This window comes from Anneissia japonica, unplaced genomic scaffold (assembly GCF_011630105.1).
Source record: "Anneissia japonica isolate Jap-2015-1 unplaced genomic scaffold, ASM1163010v1 scaffold287941_len684077_cov200, whole genome shotgun sequence".
Classification (NCBI taxonomy): Eukaryota; Metazoa; Echinodermata; class Crinoidea; order Comatulida; family Comatulidae; genus Anneissia; species Anneissia japonica.
In genome coordinates, this window is record NW_022713799.1 from 138,024 (window position 1) to 159,172 (window position 21,149).

At 33.9% G+C, this 21,149-nt stretch overlaps 1 protein-coding gene across 10 annotated transcripts in view; it reads left to right on the forward strand.

The window, feature by feature from the left end:
• LOC117108757 (A disintegrin and metalloproteinase with thrombospondin motifs 6-like) overlaps window positions 1-16,584 on the forward strand; it is an 86,261-nt gene extending 69,677 nt beyond the window's left edge. For all 10 annotated transcript variants that reach the window (XM_033250897.1, XM_033250890.1, XM_033250898.1 and 7 more), the window contains 9 exons: window positions 905-1,174; window positions 2,456-2,660; window positions 7,781-7,947; window positions 8,936-9,074; window positions 9,964-10,093; window positions 11,216-11,420; window positions 14,645-14,836; window positions 15,084-15,240; window positions 16,402-16,584. In XM_033250897.1, the coding sequence (XP_033106788.1) occupies window positions 905-1,174; window positions 2,456-2,660; window positions 7,781-7,947; window positions 8,936-9,074; window positions 9,964-10,093; window positions 11,216-11,420; window positions 14,645-14,836; window positions 15,084-15,240; window positions 16,402-16,520 (1,584 nt within the window). In that variant the 3' untranslated portion in view covers window positions 16,521-16,584. The remainder of the gene's footprint in view (window positions 1-904; window positions 1,175-2,455; window positions 2,661-7,780; window positions 7,948-8,935; window positions 9,075-9,963; window positions 10,094-11,215; window positions 11,421-14,644; window positions 14,837-15,083; window positions 15,241-16,401) is intronic.
• The last annotated feature ends 4,565 nt before the right edge of the window (window positions 16,585-21,149 follow it).

The window sequence follows — 21,149 nt, forward strand, 5'->3', positions numbered from 1 at the left end:
AATCATCGCATGTATCCAATGCCAACATTTTTCATTCATGAGTAACGATATAAAACTGGCAAAAGAGTATGAAATAAAGGACATGCTCAAACAGATCCGCTACGACTTATATGAAATAAGAGCTACGATGTTGGCATGATCATATCTGAATTATTCTGTCTGTAAGCAACAGTAATGCATAAAACAGTTGGTGAAAACTTGGCATTTGTTTGTTGTAGCGATAGATCCCACTACTTAATATTACATCAAATACTGACTTCCAATTGTTGTCCCTAAAACATTATATTATAACCATCTCCCTTGACATTGTAAGTAAAATATATTCAGGAACAATGTGCAACATATAAACAATTAATTCTTAGTGAAATTTATAATTTTGTACTTGAGCCTTGGTAGTGCAATTCAATAATTAATAATTATAATATATGATAATTTTGTATATACCTGTTTAATTTATATACAGTATGCTTCAGTGAATGTTAAGAGTTTTTTTATGGGTGTTATTTTGAAGACATAAGGAAGATTGATATGATAAGTTTAAAATAATAATAATAATAATACTTTGTGACATTGTACCATTGTGAGCTGTTCATTCTGTGATTTGCTATGATGTAGTGTATATCATCATTAATATCCAGACTTGCTAACAAATAAATAAATGACAAGAGAAAGCAATGACCTAGTACATAACAACTGTAAATATGGTAACAATGGTTGACCTAGTCCTCAAAAACATGACAACTGCAAATACAGTAACAAGGGAACTTCTACTCCTACTTCTTGAAGTTGATGTTATTACATGAATTATTTAATCTTAGAGTTATTAGGAACATAACAAATGAAGTAATGACCTAAAATGCAGACAAGTAAATGAATATTAATTTGAATGTTTCCGTTTAAACAGCCTTGTCCGAGTAATTCAAAAGACTTCAGGGAAATGCAATGTTCTGCGTACGACAACAAAAAATTTGCCAGATTTCCTGGCTCCAAACCTGTCTACTACACTTGGAAGCCGTATCTTAGTCGAAAGGGACGCAACAACAACCTAAATGTATGTGCACTCAACTGCCTTGCAGTGGGAACCAAGTTTTTTGTTCAAAGGTCACCACAAGTTGTAGACGGAACGCGTTGTGATAAGGAATCGTTGGATGTTTGCATTAATGGCAGATGTCATGTAAGAGTGATATTGTTTCTTTTTCAGTGTTTTTCCCATGCTTTCTTCAATTATATACTCAACAGGTTTCCATATTTTCACCAATATCTAGTTATTTTTAATTTGATAATTTTGAGTGTTTAGTAATTTTGAGAGTTTAATAATATGCTGGTACCAAAAAAAAAAATAATAAAGATAGGAATTTAGATGTATTTTTCCCCAGCCGGTGGTTCATGTAACTATATTTCATCATATGACACTACTGCAAAATTAAAGCTTCCATTTTTATGTTACCGCTGTCACTCCAATTTAATTATATTATAATATTTATATCATCACCCATATCCATCTCAAGAGATTTTCTTGCGACATCATTTCTACTAGCAATGCCTCTTCCGCATTTTTTGGAAAATTATTTTTAACCTGAAACTAATTGAACAATTTGTTGTCACATAGTCTAAATAAGAAAGAAAATTAAATGGTTTTCTGATTTAAATTCCAGGTCTAGACTTTCACAAATCAAATAATAATAATGACCAAGGTGGAATTTGTTTGGTCTATAATTGTCTGTCTGAGTATTCCTTAGGGCTGGAACAGTTAGGTTTCTTTCATCTTCATTCACCCTTTTCTCTCAGATCATTAGAAATACTGTACAGTATTTGTGCATTAATTCTATTCATTTACACCTGTGTTTTGCTGTAATGCCTAATTGAGGTTGAAATTACTAAATAATCTAAACAGAAAGTGACAACCAATGGCACAGCCGAAAATAAAATGAAACTGTTAATGTCTCGTTTAATGTTACCAGGATCTTGTCTCATACATACTTGAGTAATTTAGCAATTAATATGCCTCATAATATGGGAATGGATATTGATTTAATGGTAGTTTGAGTACTGAATATTCAAGGTTCAGGGTCCTGCTCTGGGGTAAAGGTAGAGAAAGAGCACCAACCTTTAAGAGTAGTAAGAGTTGTTAAATCTTGCATGCAATTAGATGATTTGATCAAGTAGTGTCTATTTTTTTATGTGAAAAATGAATGTCTTGATAATTTTGTGACATGTTATTATTATTATTTTTTTTATGGTAATATCAAAACTGGAATATACATGTATTATTTTGATCTGTTTACTGATTGATTTATTGATTTTTGTGATAGACTCTTGGTATTTGTAAATCAAAACTGAATTATAGTTTTTCATTTTATTTATTTATTGTGCCTCAAAAAAGTTCTTGTGACTTCTACTGTAAATAATATACATTTATTGATCTGCTTATTGAAATATTGATTGATTTTTGTAGCCGGTTGGTTGTGATCGACTTCTCAACTCCAATATGAAGATGGATAAATGCCAGGTGTGCGGAGGTGATGGAAGTACCTGCGAAACTATCAGTGGAAGAGTGGATCGTGCAATGGATCATGGAACTTACCAGGAAATTGTTAGTATTCCCGCAGGAGCTACTAACATTTACATACAGGAATCACAAATGTCAGGCAGTTTCTTAGGTAGGTACAGGTACTGTCGCAATACCCGTAACCAGGTTCATGGGAAGGGGGTTTCCTCTAGGGCAGGGGTGCCTAAGCCCCCTGGTGCTGAAGTGATTCAGCAATTTAAGTGCTGTATTTCACTCATTTTACATAATGTATCCGTGTTTGTATAGTTAAGCGAAAAAAAATTGATCAAAAAACTGGGAGTTCACCCAAACCTTAAAAATCCTGGTTACGGGCCTGAATCAAGATTGTGGGTTCAGCTACAATCAAGAGTCATCCTCTTCGTTCATCAGTTAATTAATGAACACATAGATAGTTTTCCTTGATTTGTTTGTTTGATTGGTCGATTGATTGATTTAGGGATTGAGTGCTTTTTATGAATTATAACATTTTTCTTATGATTTCCATAACTATTATTTATGAATTTGATCACTGGTAAATTTGTAGATATCAGTACGTAATTGATACAGATTTGATTTGGTTTAGGTAAAATCAGGTACTAGCCCTTGTGAAGACTGGAATCTCCCAATACACATTAAAACGCAATATATATTTGGAACCTCCTAGCTATTTTAAAAATGAATAAAGTCTAATGCAATGATTTAAATAGCTTGGTTGAAGCTAGCCCTAATGACAAAACTGATCTCGTTTGAGAATCTAGTGGATTGTGATTTTTTAAATAGTTTTTGTCAGATCAGGAGTTAGGGATTAGAAAATGACATTGAAGTCTAATTGTTTTAATTTCCTGTAGCTGATGTATTGGTACTGTAGTTAACTAAAAATCAACTGGAAAGAGGAACTATAGTGAGGCACTGTAGACCGAGATGAAGGTCTGAGAAATAATAATATTAGTTATACTAATTAATAATAATATTAGTTATACTAATTAATGATGATGATTAAATAGTGATGATGATACTTTATTAAGATGACATTACTGTAAATTGCTGTCATGCACTTTCATAATGGTTTTGCTTTTTTACTACAAAAATATCATACCGTCACGAACAATGTATACTCCAAGCTTAGGAAATATTTTAAACGTGCAGTAGCACATTGCAGAGTGGGGTGATGTGTAATGGAATAGGATGAGGGCCTGGACAAAGGGTAAAACACTGGCAAGGATAGAGCCTGGGTGAATGGTAATAGGCTGGGATAGAACTGTGGGATAATAGGTTGAGATGAGGGAGGTTATGGAGGTAAGATCAGGCCACCTGGGCTAGGATGAGTGCCAAATTAATGTGGCCATGATCGAGAATATAATACAATTTGTTATAGATATCATACTGTAGCCTGGAATGAAGGCCTTGGTAAGAGTAATTAAAGCCTGGCATAGGTTCAAGACAATGAGCAGTCGTTATACTACACAGGTTTTAATAAGAGAAACATTACAAAATGTATTAAAGGTCAGTATTTTTTAACCAACCAGATTAAAGATAATTATTTTATCACAACCACAGCATATTGCTGTATTTAATTCACTCATGGATTTTTATTAAGACATTCAAAAACACATACAGTACATACAATCAATAATATAAAATTTGCACAAGAAGAAATGATCTGTATGTTGCTTGTGTACATATTCCTCTATGATTACAACAAGACAGTGACTACAGCTGCAGATATATGCTGCGAAAGGAAGGGCATGTAAATAGGTAGGTTCATTTGGACGCTCCTTTTAGGTCATTTCTTGGATTCACACTCAATCGTCAGAGGAGGCTGCGTACCTCACAAAAACAACAGCAGTCTGATGGGTTTCTGAAGCATCTTTACACAAGCCATATTCAATTATATCTCTGTCTTTGAAATATGAGACAAGTGTCTTTTATTTAGTTTCTCATGGATAATGTACCTGGGGTCAAATTTATCAAACTAGAAATCAGCTTAAATTGGTCTTAAGTCCATTTTTTTGCTTAAGTCAAATTTATCCATATTGCTTAGCTTAAAAATTGCTTAAAATTAGAAAGTCAATTGTATGTTGACGCCATCTAAGGACGATTTTTAAGCCAAGATTTTGCTAAGATTGGGTAATAAATCAGTTTAAGATATTTATTAGGGACATCTGAACTTTTTTGACTTTAAGACATTTGTTAAGCTGAGATTGATAAATCCCGGGCCTGGTGACATTTCAGTGTCACTTAAGGTACATTTTTGGCTACTATTTTTGTGCAGGAGGTGACAAATTTAGGGAATATGATTGTAAAATAAATGTAATTTGTTTAGGGATAAGGAAGTCATGGAAACAATTAGTTATTCCTTGTTAACAAGTGTGTTTTTATGTTTAATCAAGGAATTCTGTTTTTTTTTAAAGTTATGCTTGTAGTTGAACATGCACTTGAAATGATGTGGAGGGAAGGGAAATGCTCTATTCAAGAATGGTCATGTTTTATTTGAATCATATCTAACTATATCAAAATATAATACAAGACCCCAAAATAAGAGTGATTTCCTGATAAAAATATCGAGAGACTAGCAACCCAACCTGAAACAGCTGGCTGAAAAACAAGATTTTTTTTCCTTTAGTTTATTGTTCTAACTTCTTGGACTGAACACAAATTAGATTAAATAATTATAATAGCAAACGTTTATTATTTCAAATTATTGTTAGAGATAGTAAAACAAATGTTGTAGATTTAATGGTGTGTAGTAGATTGTTGCTATGTATAGCAATTCTGCTATACATGAGTCAGAGAAAGAGATGCAGCTTGTACATTGCCGATATTACCAGGGTGACTTGCAAGCAAGCCATTTTGTTATTAGTCTCTTTTCCTGTCCCTCGTTTACCGCTAGTTTTTTTAAAGCGGAAATTAGTGTTTCTGTTAAATATCAGTTGCCTGAAGGACAAATATACATCTACTTTTAATTACTGTGGTAGACAGTACGAGATAGAGTAAAAGTATGACATATCATGAATGTCATTGAATTTGGGTAAAATATTAGGCAACACAACATGAGAAACATCAACTATATACCTCCTAAAGTTGGTAGATTTGGGATCCATATGGCCCTATGTTTTGTCTTCCTTCACTCTCTCTTTCCTTATATCACTGTTTCCAGAAGGAAACTGTTGACTGTGGTTGAGTTACTGACAGCTCTCCCAATTCCCTGAACATGTTAATGACAGATTTAGAAGTGTCAGCAACAAATAGGCTACTGTTCAAATTATAACAAGCAGTCAGTTTACATGATGAATGATTTGAACAAGATAATACCAACATCCAAGTTGACTAATACAATGGAATTATAAGCAGATGTAATGTATTGCACATGGTTATCACTTTCAAAATGCCAACCATGACATTTCCTACCTGTGCCCTAGTCTCTGCTGCTGCCAAGCAAAATGACCAGATTCATGTGATTTTATAAGCCTCTTATTGGCTGCTGTTCATACTGCAGTCCATCATGGTCATAGTGCTGTCCCTGGTAACTACTCAAGATATTGCTGTGTCTATGGTCAGTGCACTGCACTGCCCTCTGTTGACAGCTTAAGTTTGCTGTCCATAGTTTGCAATGTCTGGTTTAATTGAAACCATGTCTATTACGTCCCTTGTCAAATTATCTCTATTAATTTTAATTCACTTTTATTCAACATATTCCTAAGTGAATTGATACTGCTGTTTTGTTATATTCTTGCTCTTTGTTTTATAATTTGATGTAAAATGCAGAGACAATGTGGTTATGAGCTGTAATGTTAAAATTAACTTATACTAGGGGGTAATTCTGATCATGTTTGCCTACCATTTCTCACTCTATTTTGATTGGTCAAATTGTATAGAGATATAATTCATATTGAAGGTAGCAAATGTATTAATAAAAACTATAATATACAGGTGCTTTTAGGCTCATCTTTAATAATAATAAAAATAATATTGGCATTAAAACACTCAGACCTACTCTTCCAAGATTTTGGTCAGTCAGACTTGGGCAAAGCATGATAATTACAACCAACGATGCTGCCTGTGTTGCTTTGTTTACCTATTAGGTAGTTAATTTTTAATTAAAAATGAGAACTCAACAATATTTTCTTCACCCCTTAATAAATTCATAAAGAGTATAATTGTCCATGTACTTTCTCCAATTACTGTATCCCTTCTACATACTCTGTTTGTAGTTCATTAATTTAAGTAGTTTTGCAGTAAAAGGTCAGTGTACATCTATAAATCACATGTAAACTGAATTGCTTTTGTCTGTGTCATGATGGAAATTATTTGATCCTTTTGAATGAGCAATTAAATGTCTTAATAGAATGTTTGAGGTTTTTAGGACTTAAACATGATTTTTTTTTTATTTGCCATTTAAATTAAACCTGCAGACATCTTGCAAACTGATTCATAGGTAATCACACCTATCTCTTGAGGTTACTCATATTCTATCTCTTCTTCACAATTGAATCAATCACAATTATTTCCAGACGATGCAGATGTGTCATGACAATTATTTTCCTTTTGTTTTCAAACAGACATCGGCTAAAAGGGGGGAAGGGGCTGTCTTGATGCTTTGCTTGTCTTCACTACTAACAGCTTTTTCCACACTTTTATTTGACAAATACAGTACCTGCGATTGTTCTTATATGGGTGTGATATGACATTATCCACTCATATGGACAAGTAACAGGTAATTTTCAGAGAATGTGTGCATTAGACATGTCATTACATTTTGTCTGTCCTACAGGATGGAATAAACTTTGATTCTCTGATTTTCATCCACACTATAAACTTTATGTGGTGTGTCCATATATGGGCATGATGATGTCATATTACACCCAAATATGGGCATATCACAGTTATTAGTCACACACAATTTCATAGTGTGAAACTTGAATTTTAGTATGAAGCTTTTTGACAATGAGTGAAGATTTTTTTATTCAGGAGAATCAAATCTTGGTTGATGATTGGCCAATTGGTTAAGGCAGCAGTAATGGTGGTGGTAGTGATGGGGGCAGTGATGGTTGTGGTGATAATAGTGGTAGTGGTAATGATGATGGTTAATTTGATGATGATGGTAGTGGTGATAATTTTGGCTGTATATGAGGCTTGAGGATTAGCAGATTTATTAACAGTAAGTCATTTTCTTGGCAACACAAAGCTGTAGCACCACCATATATTAACATATTACTTTTATTGTTCTTTTAGCATTAAAATCAGCAAATTCAAGGAAATACTACATTAATGGAGAGTGGAAAATACTCTGGCCAACGTCCTTCAACATCATTGGCACTTTATTTAAGTATAAACGACCTAATGATGCACCCGAGTCTTTATATGCAGCCGGCCCTACTACAAAGGACATTGTTGTCATGGTAAGCCTGTTAGAAAGTTTCATAAAATGTTATATGTTTTATAATGTCACAGGTCAGGTACCACACACTGACCTTGTTTCAGAAGATGGAATGCTTGATAAAATGATGTGGACTGTATCTTGTTGTTGTCCTGGGTTCGAATAACACCAGGATTTATTGGGCAGTTTTCGCCGCACGACGTTAACGGATGACTTCATAATTTATTCATCTTGCGTTGTGGAGTATGTTAATTTCAGGATTTTACGTGCTTGACGTACGTTAGTTACGGGTTTCGCATACGTATTTTGATTTGTTTACTTAAGGGGCGGAGCTTGCGCTGCATGTTGGGTACTAACATTAGAGTTAAGGTTAACGTCGTGCGTCAAAAACTGCCTATTCTCTTCGCTAAAAACTCCTTTTCATTTGGAGTGCAACGTTTGTATGTCGCAATACAATGTGTCAGTTGAAAAAGCTATTGATTTTAATTTTTTTGTCACTGTTGTGATGGTAAGACTCATAGTTAATCACTCGCTGTTGCATAATTAAGAACACATTTTTTAAATGTACTTCACAGTACATACTGTATATAAAGGTGTGTCTACAGAGCTGTTGCCTTTAATTTATCTAGAATAACTTTCCTATGCTTCATGATGCAATTAATTATAATTTCATTTTTGCTGGCATGCATTTTCATTCATCCTGTTATTGACAAGTCATCTCATTTATTGTTCATTAATATATTTTTTTTACAATTTATATATCTCTTAAAAAAACTTGTATTGGATAAAACTAGTTTATCTATTGCAATATGATGATGTATTGGTAATTGCCTTTTTACTCCCACAAGGAGAGGTTTGACCAGTACAACTTGTATAAAAAATATAGTATAAAACTTGTTTCTTTAATATTTAAGAAACTATGTCTATGTAGTAACTGATATGCAACATATAAAAAACAGTGCTATATTCTTGTAATGTTATTTTGCAAATGTTGTGTGTTTATCATTCAGTTGTTAGTACAGGAAGAAAATCATGGTGTGGAATATGAGTACAGCATTCCAATAACCCCCAACTCAACTGCACACGATGATGTGAGCTTCAACTGGAGACTTGGCCAATGGTCAGAGTGCTCAGCATCATGTGCCGGAGGTAAGTATTTTGGTTTGTGCTACAAAGGTCAAGGGTTAGCTTACATGTAATTTATTAAAGTCTATTGGATTCCAGGGTTGGAAATAGAAATTATATATTATTTAAAGTTTGATGGAAGAATTATAATCATTATGCTATGAAAAAAAAATCTGTTAATTAGAGATTGGTTGATGAAATTACAGTCGAGCATCCATTATAAATAAAAGGTCAGAAGGAACATTATGCAAATGATTTGGTGGGATATTTAATTTAATTAATCACTTCCATTAAAGCTGTGGCCTCATCTGATACTAGCGTTTTGAATGCGATACCTTTGAACTGTGTTAGCCAGTTTAGTCTGTGTTGACCAGTTCAGATTATAATTTATACTTAACCAATTTTACCACATTGAATGTAATATAGTTGGATTTATATAGCGCTTTATACCAAAGTCTCACAGCGCTTGAGGGTGGACTAGGTCTTACAATAACTTTCTTCTCCCCTAAGGGTCTCTTCCTATCTGAGCTACCCTGGAAACCGGTACCAGCTATGCCTTGTCTGTCCATTTTTTGCAAATATTTGGTTGATGCTCAAATTAGTAATATTATACATATTTAGTAGTTTATTATTAGATATTTTTCAAACAAAGAAGCATAAATAAATCACCAAGTGGCCAGAGACATTCTAAAAAGATACAACTTTTTTTTCTAAACCTTTTTTTTTTTCTAAACCCTTCTCCAATAGTGAGATGCAGTAATTGTTGAACCATCATGAAGTTTCCTGGGTTGACAGGTGCAAATAGGACATGAATTATTCTCTCAGTCCTGAAAAAATATCAAAATATTCCACATGCCAAAAATGAATTTAAAAGATTTTAAATTTATTTAATTGCAATTGAATTTTGATGTAGGTGAGAAGGTAGCATCAATTGAATGCAAGAAGTCAGATGATGAGAGCGTTGTCAGCGATACCTTCTGCAATCCAGCAGTGAAACCGAACGTGAAGCGACAGAGCTGTAACACACAACGCTGTCAGCCTCAGTAAGCTACTCATAAGTTACTTGCTGGTTATTTTTCACTCTTGCATTTGCTATCTAGGCTATTACACACAGTTGCGTGAAGAAGACAGGTTACATAAAGTGTTTTTCTGTCATGTATTGAATGCTAATATTTTGTAAGCTTTAATATATATAAATGTAATTTGATTTAAAATATTACAGCAAACAATATTTTAGGCAAATATGTATGATGATAAGAATTTTGTATTTTGAGGTAAACATCAAACATGGGGAAGTGTAACAGAGAACCTTCCTCTTCCCTCATCTAGCAGTGCTAATAAACATTGAATTCTATCAACTAGCAATAGTTGGGTCATTCAGAAGATACTTTTTCTAAATTAGTTTTCTTCATCTAAGAGTGTATAAAATGTGAATGATATGTAGTGTATCCTCACTGCCATAATATAATTCTTGTACACAACTTAATCCTTGTTGTTATTTTTTTTTTATTTGCCTTCACCTTAAACAAGGCCATGGAGGCCACTTCTAGGTAAGGGGTTACACATTTAAGTTCAAGTTTATTTAAAAAGCATGTTCGCAACTTCCAAAAGGAGTTGAATTGCATTGATTTGTACACAATAATTAAAAATACATTAGAATATAAATAATTCAAAATACATTAGAATATAAATATATAAATACATTTAAAAATTATTTTATTTATAAGCCATGAAATGCCTGCACCTAGGGCTGAAACATATGTGAACCACTTCACAGACCATCAAAATTAAAAGCTGTGGTAGCTAAGCACAGGCGGTCAGGAATTGTCATTACACCACAGTGCCAGCCTTCCATTTTTGTATAATATTACATTAATAGTTATTCTTATAGGTGTTGTTGTTCATACTGCTGTTTTTGTTTCTTTTGCGTCTTTTCCTTTCTGATATAAGTAGTACTTGTTTTAATTGTTGTTCATACTGCTGTTTTTGTTTCTTTTGTGTCTTTTCCTTTCTGATATAAGTAGTACTTGTTTTAATTGTTGTACTTGCTGTTGTTTCACAATGTTTTATATAGTTTTTGTGGTTGTTGATTTTGATGTTTGCAGTAGTAGTTGTAGTTGTTATTCAATGTTAAACAACACTTTTCCTGTTTACTTTCCCCCTAGATGGTCAATCGGTGATTGGTCTGAATGTAGCCAGACATGTAATGGTGGCGTTAAGCACCGTCTTGTCACATGTATGGCACAAGTAACAGTCCGAGAGTCAGAGTCAGTGCATGAGAGTCATTGCATGACACACAAACCTATATCAGAGTTACCTTGCGGAACGAATGTGTGCCCACCGCAATGGGTCAGCAGCGTGTGGTCTAAGGTACTGTTTACATTCTCTTTTTAAGTTTAACTTTTAATATTATATTTTAATTTGAGGTTTATGCATAAATGGACAATACAACTGTGATTAGCATTAAGTACTGTAGTTAATGGTCAGGGACATCATGACCATAGCAGTAGTAGTTGTTAAGTTAATCATAGCGTATAGCTCAGTGCACTGTTTTAGATGTAGTGGTTATATAGTGGAATATGCATTTTAATTTTAATTTTAAAATACTGTACTTGGCCCATATTTTTTTTTTAATTTATTTATTTGCATTGTACTTTGCTCTCTCTTTTATTGTTGTGTTTTTTATGGACGAAAATAAATGTCTTTTGAATTGAATTGAATTGGTTAAGTCAAGTGCATTGTAGCAGTAGTGGTAAAGTGCATTGTAATGGTAGTGGTTAAAGTGCACTGTAGCGGTGGTGATGAAGTGCACTGTAGTGGCTAAGTGCACCATAGTTGTGGTTACTTGTTTCTAGAACGCTACAATTTCTGGAGTAAAGGCTAGGCTCTGTCTATAAGCCCCTCCTGAAAATAATATCACTTATTGAAAATGGAGCAAATTTTAATGGGTTGATCATGCCCTGTCATGCATTAAGGGTTTTAACAGAAACAGCTGAATCAGATAAGGAGTTCCAAAGAATATATGCTTTTTGACTGAAAGAGTTCCTCATCCAATTTGTGCAAGAATACTTAAACTTTAATTTAAAAGAATGCCCACAAGTGCTGATTTGCCCACAAGTATCTAATTCATAGAGCTAAAAAAGGTGTATTAATCAATCAGCCGAGTGTTTCTAGAGCTCCTCATGAGGGCAGTATAATAGAGGCAGTTGTTCTAAAAAAGATCTATTAATCAACTATTAATCAAAGATCTTATAAACACAAGATAGCGTTCTCCGCGATTTACGCGTGCAAATTCTGTAATAAGGCATGAATGGCGTCCTCTTGCTAAATTGGAAACTTTTGACCCTTGACCGCTCTGACCATACCATACATCGCGGTATCAATCCTGTGCATGAACAGCAGAACAGGAACCATCTCAGATCCATGGCAACAGATAGGACGCCCTCTTCCAGAACTAATTACTTTTTCTCTTTGGTATAATTGCGCATGAATGGCGCCCTCTTGCTAAATTGGAAACTTTTGAACCTTGACCAACGCTTCTATTTGTTACGAGTAAATCATGGAGAACGCTATCTTGTGTTTATAAGATCTTTGCTATTAATCAATCAGCCTCATGAGGGCAGTAAAGTAGAGGCAATAGATCTAAAAAAGATTTATTAATCAATCAAGTGTTTCTAGAGCTACTCATCGGAGCTATAAAGATTCAACTAAACTGAAACATTGTCAAAACCATTTGAAGTCTACAATTCTAACAAAAGTGCTCTTTGTCACCTGTACGCAAGTGTAGGTAATTTAAGAACCCTTAAATGATCAGGCAAGGCAACTTGCGAATAGAAGGAATAAGTTGCACTTTTCTAGAAATTTCGCAAACAAGTCTTCCTCTCTAAAATGTAGCAAATTAAGAACTACATTACAATATTCAAGTGTAGGATGAATAATTGCCATTTACAACCTTGTGGGCTAAGTGCACCGTGATGGTAGTAATTAAGTACACCATAGTGGTAGTGGTTAAGTACACCATAGCGGTAGTGGTTAAGTGCAACTGTGACTATCGGTATTAATTAAGCAGCTATGTCACAGGGTGATTGAGATGCTCACATTTTAATCCTCATGGAATTGAATCTTGTAAAATGTCAGGATGTTTTGTCACAAGTCAAAACAAGTCTACTCCCTAAGCCCAGGACTTAATTTGTACTCACCACTTCCATCCTGTAAGTGGCAGTCAATTGGTATTTGATAAAAACTAACATGTTTTTAAAGTAGCGGCTTCTGTTAGAAATACAGTATTCTGAGATGAGTATAACCTATACTTCACATTCAGTGAATATTATTGATATAGGCCTTCTGAGGGAGTACTCCAAAATAAATACTTCCCAATGATTTTCCATGGCAAACATCACAAAAAGTTTAGCTTTAGCTGTGTAAACACAATCCCTATATGCTCATTTACATATTTATATTTTAAAATGTTTATTTAGAAGTGAAAATGAGATCAAATGTATTGAAGTGAATTAATTTTTTTTCTTCAATTTTTCATAATAAACAGCTTAAAATATATAGTAATATTTATGATCTTAGGCTGTAATGGTAAAATGAAAACTGTAAAGGATAGTTTGCTTTATTGCATCAGTGTAAGCATTTAATCAGCCTTGTAGCTATACTCACTGATCGGGTTGAGGGGCCCATTAACATTTTTTGAGGTGGGGCCAAATAGGCCTACTAGAAGGGCCACGCCCACCACGGTGTTTTAACTCATCTAACATTTAATACAGAGGTACAGTCAGCTTATTCGTTAAAAGCGTGAAAACTTCATTTTTTCATTAAAAACTTCATCTTTTCATTAAAAACTTCATCTCTAATATTAGTCTAGATATGGTACGTGATCTATTCTCATATTTGGCTTCGACAGTGGTACACAATATGAGGTACCTACGCAATCAATTTATGAATGGCCTTAATTTCTGGCTATACTATTACAAATAGGCGTTGCCATGACAGATGTTACCTGCTTATAAATTTTGTGAGCACTTGCAACAAATTATCAAGTGTCAGGGCCGAATGTCAAGCATTGTTGCCAACTGTCAATTATTGTGGGGGTGGGGTGAGGATGTACCAAGCTCTACTGTAGTTTAACATTTCAAGGTATAATTACAGATCATTGTACTTTTCTTTTGTCACCTGTTCCTATGTTTTCCAAAATCAACTCAAAGTGAATTGTAATGTATATGAACAATGTAATATACTGAGTGGTAGAAAAAGTGGTTTAAACAACCGTAGTAATACATTTTCCACTGGATGTACTCAACCAAACGTTCATTCTTTCATTTATTTATTTTTTTAATTGATTTTAGTACCCTCTAGTTCGAGATACCCTTAATTCTGAGACTTCTCAATTTCTAGACCACTTTTCAAAGAACCAAATGAATCTTTTAACACTATTAGCTAACCTCTATATTGAGACTGAATCCCGCAACCACCCCAAATTATCAGGTCCCAAAGGTAGTCTCAAATTGGAGAACAAACTGTATCATGACATGTTTTGTGTGTGTAGATTTCTCATGGTTTATGAAATCTTGTGAACTTTTCTTTGACAGTGTTTACCAGAGTGTGGCCCAGGAATACAGACTCGAGAGGTGACATGTATGAGCAGTAATTTAAATATCAACAGTAATACTTATGCCGTTCCTGATAATATGTGTGACCGGAGTCAGAGGCCGGCAAGTCGCAGAAGCTGCGACAATGAACGGTGCCCACCACCCAGGTGGATTTCGGGACCTTGGAGTGAAGTAAGTTTTTATTGTAATGTTATTATAAATTCCAAATCACATGTGTAAATTGGTATCATATATCATATATAGCATCTTCATTATCATCATCATTATTTTATGTTTTAAACATGGTTTACACATTACAAGTAATAATGTAATATCCTACCATCACACACAAATCCCCGTCCCCTCCCCTGTCATTGCACATAGAACTCCCCACATACATCTGAATGTACTTATCTATGTTACCTTATAAAAATCATAGTGTAATGGAGAATGTGGAAGAGGCCAGCGAAGGCGATCAGTACGGTGCGAGTCTTTCAATGGTCATGTCTTGACACGGACTCACTGCAGCGCCCACCTCAAACCTAGTAACTATGAACAGTGTAAAAAGGTGTGCGGGCCTGATCTGACTAATGAGCGTAAGTAGGATTTTTTTCTTTCAAGGCAATTGATTACTGTGATTAATGTGACTTTTTATTTATTTTTTTTATTTAAAATATCTTATGGTCCTGCAAAAACACTGTACAATAACAACAATCAATAAGGCAGCCTGAACAAAACAATGTAAAAACTTTGGTGGAAAACTATCTCCCGCCGGATACCAACACGGAATTGATTACTGTGATGGGAACACATATGGTATTTTAATGGAACCTACAAATATTGAAGACTTACTTTCAACGATGTGTGGGGAACTGTGCAGTTCACTGGGAGAAAATCCCCTTTTCAGTAGTGTTCTTAGTTCAATATTTTTTGCACAAGGGCCATATGCCACACTGGACCAATGGCTTAAACATTCCTTCCATAGGCAGATTCAAGGGGAGGGGCCCAGGTCCCCCGAAATTTTTCAAAATAATAATAAAAAAAAAAGAAAAAGGTATACGAATCCAAGTCTTAGAGTGCTATCCTCTCCCCACCGGCCATCTAAGAGGTGCCATGATCATATGTCACAACTCAGCCCCAACCATAGTTGAGTCTACATCTGTCAAATACCTATCTGGCCCCCTCCCCCCTCTTTTTCATATTCCTGGATCTGCCACTGCTTCCCAACAAACAGTGTGCTATATGCACATGCATGTCAGCTATAAGACACAACAGGAGTATCACTGGAATTAAACGAGGTACCACCGGATTTATACATTTTTTCAAGGTTCAGTGCAGAAAACACATCATGTGCACCAATAATTAAGATGACTGAGCTAAGCAGCTCTTTGAGATGAGACACTTTTAAAACATAGAAATTCGTGTATAGATTTTAATCTACCAAATATGCAATGAACGTTAAATGTGGTTGACATCTAATCTAAATTGTTCCTAAATATCGCCACTCTTTAAGCCTAAAAATGAGAGACATGTTTTATTTCCATGCTGCTGTTAAGAAAGCAGCATAACTCACTGGTGCTAGTTACTAAGTATGAACTCTAAACCATTACATTCCATCACTGCTCCCATGTTTTAGATGGAGGGCTGAAATGCAAGTTACAATGGAAGACACTTTAACTTCTTTTGTGTGAATTTTTATGCTTTGAAAAAATATTTTAATTGCACTGTTTTTTCATTTTAAATAATTTTCTTGACAGCATGTGAGGATGCTCATCAAGTGGCCTACTGCCCATTGGTTCTTAAATTCAACTTTTGTACTCGACAGTATTTCCGTAAAATGTGCTGCAGAACATGTTTGAACAATAGCCAAGCCTGAAACAAGTGTTTTTAACTTATAGAAAAAAATGTTCACCTCGATGCCACTGTAAATACCCTACATTCGGTATTCTAATATTTAATTGTTCTTATCTATACTATTTATTGCAAACATTTCCTAATTGACTATAAAAGTTTTCTTCTTAACCTTTGACCAAATCCATGGTACCATCACCTTGAATGATGTAAGTGGTTTGTCACAAGTACCTACCTTTTTACTTCAAACAATCAGTTGAGCTGATATGGCCATTTTAAATTGACAGAAAGATTTCAACCAATCAACTGTGCTGTTATGGCCAGTTTAAATTGCCAGAAGTGATTTTATCCAATCCTAACTAGCCTGTTAGGGTAATTTTTAATTGTGAGAAATTATATCATCCAATCAACTGAGCTGTTTCAGCCTGATTAAATTGACGAAAGTGATTCAACTCCTAAACATTTGAGAGCAATATTTGGTTGTGTGCTATAAAAGTGAGCTAAAGTACCTGTTGTGTATTTCAAAACATTGACTTCAAAATTGTGTTGGGTAGCGTGAAGATACCAAACTGGGAAAGGTGCAGATTATGACATTTTTTACACATCCATCAAGTGTGAGAGAGTTTCGTCTTGCTCTTCAGAGGTCAAATGACACACAAAGGACAGGAAAAAGGAAGAAACGGAAGCCTATGGCTCCCTAAAAAATTGAATGTATTGAGAGAATTGCTATAATTACCATCAATTCACTCAACCTCTCAAGGCTGAATCATTGAATACATGCTAATGTATAATGTTTTATGATAATACATTAAAAGTAATGTAGAAACAGTCAAAAGCAATGAAATAGGATACTTATATTTAATGACAACTTTAAAGTGTGAAAACAAGACAACAAAAAGCTATTGCCGAACCATGGGGCATTAGGGAAAAGTAGGTAAAGACGCATTGGAAATAGGAGCTTTTGATTTGTGTGACAACGCAACACTAGAACGGATTCACTCATGCATGACCATCCTACGTTCCACGCTACCGCAAAACTCAAGGTTCCCGCATGCTCATGACTTTTTGTGATGTCATTAAGTTCTACGCCCTACCGGCGTCGTGCAATCGAAAGCTCCCTAATAAGTGGGGTGAGAGCGTTGGAAAGAAGTGCAAGAGGTAAATAATTGTCACACCAAAAAAGCATTATACCTCCATGGTGGTCACACAAACCAGTAAGTTATTAAGAAACCTCTAGCTCTCACTGTTGCTATAGTGGCAGTTGCTATGGGTATGTGAGCATGCTCATATTTAACTTTATAAAATTATCTGTATGATTAGTTTACTTAGACAGCGTTTGTCCTTGGTGAAGCACCATACAATTACAGTAGTACCTGCATAGACAACTTGTCATTTTGTGACAAATTGTGTGGGATCATATTTAATATGAAATATGATCTCTGTTGTGTGGGTAAATATAACAGTTATCAATTGTGGAAAATCACATGGCGAAAATCTTGTCAGTGTTACCACTAGCTATGGTTAAATTTAGAATACACCGATCAATGTTATTTGAAGCTAAAAAAACACTTCATATATGGTTCATACTCTCAAGCATATGTAGGCAACAAAATGCTAAATTTTTCGATTGATGAAAACAGCATTAAATTCCAATTCCTATTTTTGAAAATACTCTTCATACATATGTTGTGTCTTGTATTACAAATAGAATGTTTACCCACATTATGATTTTCATACAACTTTTGGATAAAGGTTATACTGTATTTATAATGCAACTTACCTTGTAATTTTTCTAATGAAATTTAAACAAAAATAAATGAAAAATGCCATCCATAAATTTATGCAAATAGCTTCAACTAGAATTGAAATTATATATATTTTTTGGAAGATAAATCCAATATGTGTACATTTTATTGTAATATTTGTTGTATTTTAAAAAAGGAAAATTCATAACCCTACTCTAATTTTTATAAGACGATGTATGATATACATGTGGCAGATTGTATAAACCATTTAATGAATTTGTTATTTTTATTTATTCAAATATTATGGTATTGTTTAGTTATTATAATTGCGTTGAATGTGACCTCACTATACATCACCTATTTGAAAGATCTTTTACATGTGTAAAACTAAACTTTTTAACCTATACTTACTATTAATAACATTACTAGTGGCTCATGGTGCCAGGGCAGAAGACGGTGACAAAAAATAAGGAAAAAGATAAAAGGATTACAGAAAATGGGGGGAATTTAACTACGATAGAAGTAAAAATTAATGGTAAAAATTGCTATATTTCAAATATAACTTTTATTGCAGTTGAGGATGTATCTAGTATGCTCCATGATCATATTTATACATTATTTTCAAGTAGATTTTTCAAATAAAAAGAACTTGTTTGCTCAGCTCATAGGGCCAGTTATTTGATTAATAGTATGATTAATTTATACATTTTTGAATAATAATTAATATTGAATAGTGGGTCAATAATGTCCCATAAATTAATGTTATTTAGGCACTCTATTGTTATTATATTAATATTAGTATTCATAATTTTATTAACTGTATATTATTTTTAATTGTATATTTTTGTTAATCTATACTATCATAATGTTACTATTTAAATATTTAAACATATACTTTATTATATTATTTTCACATTTTACGTATATTGTTTTGTTTGTGCTATTTTTTCAAAGTATTATTGTCGCTGCTGTTTTTATTATCGATGTTGTTTTGCCATACATATGATGAACCATTCACAGGATTCTGTTGCGAGGGTAGCGCTGTGTTGAGGGCGCTTTTGTGCGGCAATGACTGACATTGTTTGCTCGAAAATATTGACAAGGAAAACAGTAAGTTGATAAACTTTGGTGTCCATGTTGAAAATACCAGGGAATACAACATTCTGTCATGTATATAAATATTTATAAATCAGCATTGTGAACTTTATTTAGTGCAAATAATATTATGGCGCATGAAGAACAGTTACTAGTTTGATTTTGGAGGATGGGATGACATTCTCATGGTTGTTTCCAGTGGTTTAATAAAGAACTCGCTACTTCTTACCTGCTAACGTAGTCCATAAAACAAAATTATGCAAATATTTATGTAGAAGAAATTATGCATAGGCATACATACTTCTTGTGTTCATGACACTACGACAGCTAACCTGCATACAAATTCAATTCAATTTTAAAAGTGACTAAACTTTATTCAAATATTGGTTCCAATTATAAATCCAATTTAAAATTTCCAGTTACCCATCAATTGGCTAGTGGAGTTTAGCTTGAATCTAGCCAAATTTAATGAAACAAGAAAGAATTTGGATTGGTTGTTAGTACCTACATTGTTCCTTTACATGGTAGGTCGAAGTGGTATATTCTTTATAAATGGCAATAGGTACAATGAAATGTGGTTATTTTATGTATAACAAGGCTGATAATTGTGTTCTGCCTAAAAGTTTTCAAGAGCGATTGTTTTAGTGACTGTGAATAATGTAATGTTCATAGTCTGCGGTAGCTGAGTTTTCCAAATTATAATTACATGTTGGCTGTACATTGGTCCGTCTCTTCAGAATAGACAAAAATGATGAGCAAAACCAAATATTATTATTACAAAAGATGTATTAAATTGATATTCAACAAATTTAACCTGTTTCTATGAATCTTGTTTTATGTGTTGTCCTTATATTTATAGTGAATTATTTGGTAAATAGAAAAAATTCTTATCAATTTCTTTTAACCCAATTCCATATACTGTACAGGTATGACCTTTTGTTTTCACCTTTTGCACAGCAGATTTACTTTAGTCTTGGAATGCCTATATTAACTCACAGACAGAGACATGTTTTTTAGTCTTTCCCTGGTTTCAAACAAACCATTACATTTAGTACAAAACTTCATGGGCCTTATGTACTGTAGGGTCACCAGTCTTTCTGGCGTTGAGCAGCGTTCATCTTGTGCACTGACCACTCAGTGTGTATGTACGATAAATATACAGCATTTATAAACCTTCTATTTATTTATTACATATTCATTACATATTCGGCAAAAAAATCATAACTCATGACCAGAGAGGGGTGCGGTCAAGAGGACACCATGGGCTACAAGCCCAACACAAGACGTGGGAATCCTCTAAACTCCTTGGCCAAAATTAGTGACTAATAGTGTAAATACATTATGACTAACTTGCTACATTATACACAAAATGAAAACTACAGGATATACTGTACTGTATACTTCTACTTTTATTGTTAAAATATCACATTTCTAACAAATAATAAATGCTTTCTTTTCAAAAAGTTTGACAGTACAGCAGGAATGGTCGGTTCCCAACTTCGAGGTCGGGGTTTCAATATCATTAGCTCAACCCACCCTTGATAAACTAACATTACGTTATCTCACTAGCTGGGTTCACGTCGAACTTTTATCTAGATATACATCCACTTAACTAGTTAAAAGTTCGACGTGAACCACTCAATTATAGCTAGTTTAAGGAATTAAGTCACTTAAGTTAAGTGACTTAACTTTACTAGAATAACGGTAAATTAACTTGCTTAACGGTAAAGTCGGCTCGGATTAAAAGGACACGATTACGTAACGTAGGCATCTAAGCCAGCTTTGTTGTATTGTACCACCATTATCATCTTCTG